Consider the following 5,622-nt stretch of genomic DNA (forward strand, 5'->3'; position numbering starts at 1 on the left):
TGAGAAATACATTGAACAGTGATTATAAATTTTTGGTCTAATGTATTTGTAATTAAACTTGCTGTATTTTACTAATAAAAAACATTGTTTTGATCAGTTACAAAATATTCATATTTAGCTTATTTAAAATTACTAATTAAAATTAATAATTAATTACTAATGTGCTTTATTACTTTATGACCCCTATTGGTTTCTTGCCAATGCTTTCTTTCTTTTTTAATGCTTCTGTCTTTTTGAATGGGCTTACTAATTTCACTTAATGTTTCATATCTTTTTCAATCTATTCTTTTATGTTCTTTTTGTTTTTGCATATTTTTGCTTGGTTCCATATTATAAAGAAAGATTTGAGCAGGGGTTTTACCAGTGGCATCATAGGTGTTTGCGCACTTGGCCCTTTTTATTTGAAGTCACTAGTTGTAGGGCGAGAGCGGGAGCCAATAAAGCTTTCGTCCGTTCACTCTTGCGAAATCGCCCCGTCTCTCGTCACCTTAGCATGAGTTAGCACTACCTTTTCGTCGTCGCATTTCGCACAAGTTTTTCAAAAGTTATCGCAAATTAAATTATCTCGAACCTACTGCAGTCACAAGTTTCGCGTTTCTTAATAAAAATAGTATTAAATTTTCAATGGGTTATTTCATGCTTTTTCTATATTTATTAATTTGTCTTCAGCATTTGAGAGTGTATTTATGAACCCTTTCTTTTTCAGCTAAATCCTTTTTACTACTAGTGATTTTAATATTGATATTTTTTTTCTGTATCCAGTTTTGTAATAATAATACTAAAAATTTTGAGTAATGCTTTTTTACTTTCAATTCAGTCTGTGGTTTTTGTTTCTATAATAGAAATGAATTTTGAATGAATGTCAATACATATCAAAAACTTACGTTGGTCACTAAAATATTAGACAATAACATATTTATCACGAATATTTTGGGTTTCAGGATTTTTTTTCAAAAGGGAGTGCATAAATTGCAATCCTCGCATTTATTTATGTTTTAAATAAGTTTTTGAGCGTCTGGGAAATAATATTTAGTTTTAAAATCGTCATTCGTCTTTTTAATGTATCGCCTTTTCATGTTTTTTAATATTATTTTGTGGAAGTCTGCATATGTGAGCAAGTTTGGAAGTATTACTGAAGTTTTTATTAATTTTTTACCAGTGTTTGGTTTAATTAAGTCCATATAAGCTCGTTGAAAAAAAGCAAAGTCTTCGTCATTATTAATGAACATAACAAAATTGTGTCCACATATGAAATTTATAATTATATCTTTTGCTAAACGTAAGTCATGTCACTATAAATTATTTTGTTAAAGCAGTGAGTAAGTTCGTTAGTGTCTTGATTTCCTTTTTCAAATATTATTTGGTGATTAAAAACGTTAATTGTTGCTGCAGTGGTTTGTCATCATAATTTTGAAAAATTTCTTAAATTTTTTATCTTTAGTTTCTCTTTTTGTAATTCTTGATAAAGCATTTGCTACGTGATTCTCTAATTCTTTAATGTATTTTATTTCATAATCAAACTCTCTAAGTATTATTTTCCAACGTTGTAACTTGTCTTGGTCTTGTATGGTCTAAGCATATTTTAAAACTGCTTCCAAAAAGATAGGGGCGGATATATTTGACTGCCCATACAAATGCTAGTAATTCTTTTTCATGATCATTTAAAGTTCAACTTTTATCTGTAGTTAAATAAATCTTGTTTTCAAAATCCGTTTATGTGAGAATTGGGTCGTTACTTATTAAAGTTTTTACCATTTCAAACGCTTAGTTATAACATGAATCTTAAACATTTATTAATGCTCCTTTCTTTAAACAAAGAGTCCGCAAAGCCCTAAAAATGATTTAATTTGTTTCTAAGAGTTTGGAATTTTAAAATCTTAAAAAAATATTTAATCTTTTATAAATTTGCCTTGATTCCTTCAGTTTTAATTATATACCCTAAAAATTAAATTTCTCGTTTTATAGAGAGATCGAAAATTCAGCACTTGAAAATATTTACCGAGAAAACCCACACAACTCATTTTTTAGCTCGAATTATTACGTTAAAAAAAATCACTTTGAGAACTTCAAAATACCGCGTGTATATATTTTTTTTTCCACTTTGTCGATTGGGAACGGATAAAATTGCACACTTCTGATTGCCCCGCCGGTTTAATTAAGAAGGAAGTTCAAAAATCAAGCGGCGTCGGTTGCGGCCTTTTCTAGAAATTTCTGCCAGCTGAAAAATCCGCCATATCGGCTTAGAACAAGCTTCTCAGCAACAGCTGATCGTGGAACTATCTGGCATCACCCGCAAATACTAATTGGTATTTTATTTGCTAAACACAAATTTCCGACACTAAATTTGGCTAGGCATCTGGCTACTCTCCAAAGGTCGCTAAATGCAAAAATAATCGCCAGTTTTCAAGCCAAAACAAACAAACGGTCTTCAGGCGCCGCTACAATATCTATAACATGTTTTGCGCAAAAACCGTTTTCTTTTAAAGCCTCTACAATTTCGAAGAGGGTCACATCGGGTTCTATTCCCTTGAGCACAACTTGTAAGCCTTTGCAAATTTTCAGCTGGTACGTGTAGTAATTCTTTTTGACTTCGTTTAAGTACTTCGACACTGCTCGGAAATCATCTTCTGCTTTGGTTTGAAGTTTGGTTTCGCTTATATTCCCTTTCATAAGCGGAATAACATGAAAGTTATCTTTTCCGACAAGCTCAACTATTTTGTTGACTAGGACGTTAGAGATCTTCTCCCGAACAAAGATAGGTGGTGGCTTAAGTTTCTTTGGGGCTAATTCTTCAGACTCTGTTTCAGGCTCCGCCAGAATGGAGAACCTTTGTTGGTACGGTTTAATTTGGGCATATTGCCGTCAGATTTTTTTTGGGGTGCTAGCTTGCGCTTGGAAATATTAATGTAGCGATAAATGCCTGTCTGCATGGCCGATTAATTTAATTTAATTAAAAGTAATTTTACAATTTACTTATGTGCTTTATTATTTTATGACCCCTTTTAGTTTCTTGTCAATGCTTTTTGTCTTCCTGTCTTTGAAATATATTTAAATATATTTATATTTATTATATTGGTTAAGTCTTTATAGTTAGATTCCCAATTTTGAATTTATTTTATAATTGCATTATTCTCATAAACATGGTTTTTATCGGTGACATTTTCTGATACAAACGTGTGTTGACAATTCGCTAGTTGAATAGTAAGAATTGTAGGGTTCGGGGTAATAGCAATAAACAAAACCTATCCCACATGTCAATTGGCATAGGCCCGGGCACGAATGTAGAGAAGACTTCCAAACGTCCAATCGGTTATGCCTGCTGAGTCGCATTGCACACACACACACACACACCCATTCAGATGCCCAGCGTCGGAGGCAACAGCCAAAAACACGCAGGAATCCTGTTACAGATGTGGCAGGGATGGGCACAAGTACAGAACTTGTACTCAGAGCAAACCGAAATGTATCACTTGCACGGGACGAGGAACAACTGGAGGAGAGGCCAAACACTCGACCCTCAGTAGGTTGTGTCCTGAGTACCGGAAAGCTCTGAACTGTATACAGCATGGTTAAGGTTCTACAGATTAACCTAAACCAGTGCAGAGTGGCGCAGGACCTACTAGCCCAGACGGCGATCGAACAACAGGCTGATGTGGCAATAATCAGCGAGCCCTATAAGGCCAAACACGAAGGCGTATGGCAACATAGCGCGGACGGTAGAGCAGCGATTTGGAGCTGCGGGCAGCCTTCTGGACACCTATCGCAAAGGGCATCCAGGGCGGGATGATATAAATGTTCAGAGGCCTAACAATCTACAGCTGCTACATTGCCCCAAGCGTACGTATTAGCGAGTTCAGAGCAATAATGCAGGAGATCGCTGACGACGCACGCGGCAGGTCACCAATCCTCATCGCAGGTGATTTCAACGCATGGTCCACAACATGGGGCAGCGCTAGTACGACACAGCGGGGAACCATCCTCCTTGAGGCGTTGGCTTCGTTAAATGTTTGCCTACTCAACGAAGGGAACAGGCCAACCCTTAGCAAGTCAGACCAGGAATCGATTATTGATTTGACCTTCGCCAGCCCAGAACTGGCACGTAACTGCGCATGGAGGGTGTCAGACATCTACAATCACAGCGACCACGCGCTGATCATCACCCAGACAAGACCCAGATTGGCCTCCCCTACCAGTCGCCTAACGTCCTACAAAGCCCATACCCTTAACACAGTGGCCCTCCTAGCACTCATGGAAGGCGTCTGCGTTACAGGAGACGCTAATACCTGCGCGAAGAACTTAGCCGATAGAGTTAAGGCGGCGTGTGATGCCTCCATGGAAAAAGCCACGAAAGGTGGTAATGGGCGTAGACCAGTTCCGTGGTGGAACGAGGAGATAAACGGAGCGAGGAGAGACTGCCTTGCGGCCCGACGCAGGTGTCAGAGAAGCAGAGGACGCGAAAACCAAAAGCTGAGCGAAGCAACCTATAGGGCCAAGAGAAAGGTGCTGAAAAACGCGATCAAAGCCAGCAAGGCCAGATGCTTCCAGGAGCTGTGCGAAGCTGCGGATGCAGAACCATTCGGGTCAGCATACAGGATGGTCATGGGTAAGCTCAACAGGCAGCCGACCCCTACTAACCAGTTGCAGCTTGGCAACAAAGTGGCTACTTTGTTTCCCACACAGCCGCCCCTTACCTGGCAAGCAAGCGGATTAGGCGATACCGTACTCACTAGCGAAGCCGAAGTACTGGCAGCACTAAGGAAAACCAAGGCTGGGAAAGCCCCTGGTCCGGATGGCATTCCCAATGCTGCGCTGCACACAATAGTGGCAGCTTACCCGGGTATATTCACGGAAATGTATAACAAGTGTATCATCCAAGGTTCGTTGGATGAACAGGATGGAAGCGGAAGAGATTAGTAATTATCCCAAAACCGGGCAAGATGAACGATGACGCATCGTCATAAAGGCCCCTCTGTATGCTAAATACGATGGGTAAGATATTTGAGCGCATAATATGCACCCACCTCGAAAAGGAACTCGACGAACTCGGAGCTTTCTGGGATCAGCAGTTTGGTTTCCGAAAGAAAAAAAGTACCATTGACGCGATCCGAGCGGTCACCACACTGACTGCTAAGGCAATTGAAGGAGAAAGATGGATAGGCGGCTCAAAAGAGTACTGCCTCGTCTGCACTCTGGATGTCAAGAATGCATTTAACTCCGCCAACTGGAACCTTGTCCTGCGAGCGCTTCATCTAATGGGAATTTCTGACTACCTTACCGACCTCGAAGCGGACTACTTCAAGGACAGAGTGCTCACATACTCTTCAGACGTCGGAGAGCATGAGTACCAGGTGACAGGAGGAGTACCTCAAGGCTCAGTCCTGGGCCCGATTCTGTGGAACGCCATGTACGACGGGATTCTAAGGCAGGCACTACCCGAAGGATGCACCGTAGTGGGCTTTGCGGACGACATATCGCTGGTAACAGTAGCAAAAACCCTCGAAGAGGCCACGGTAGAGTTCAGCCTCTCCATAGACACCTTTATGAGCTGGCTCGCAGACAACGGAATATCGCTTGCCTAGCACAAAACGGAGGCAGTGCTCATAAGCAGCAGGAAGACTGTTG

At 40.2% G+C, this 5,622-nt stretch overlaps 1 protein-coding gene across 1 annotated transcript; it reads left to right on the plus strand.

The window, feature by feature from the left end:
- Nucleotides 1-3,864: 3,864 nt before the first annotated feature.
- On the plus strand, nucleotides 3,865-4,914 carry LOC128265930 (uncharacterized). Its single transcript, XM_053002179.1, has one exon. It carries the CDS (start codon nucleotides 3,865-3,867, stop codon nucleotides 4,912-4,914), a length of 1,050 nt encoding a protein of 349 aa, XP_052858139.1.
- Nucleotides 4,915-5,622: the final 708 nt, after the last annotated feature.

This window comes from Drosophila gunungcola, unplaced genomic scaffold, assembly GCF_025200985.1.
Source record: "Drosophila gunungcola strain Sukarami unplaced genomic scaffold, Dgunungcola_SK_2 000179F, whole genome shotgun sequence".
Lineage (NCBI taxonomy): Eukaryota > Metazoa > Arthropoda > Insecta > Diptera > Drosophilidae > Drosophila > Drosophila gunungcola.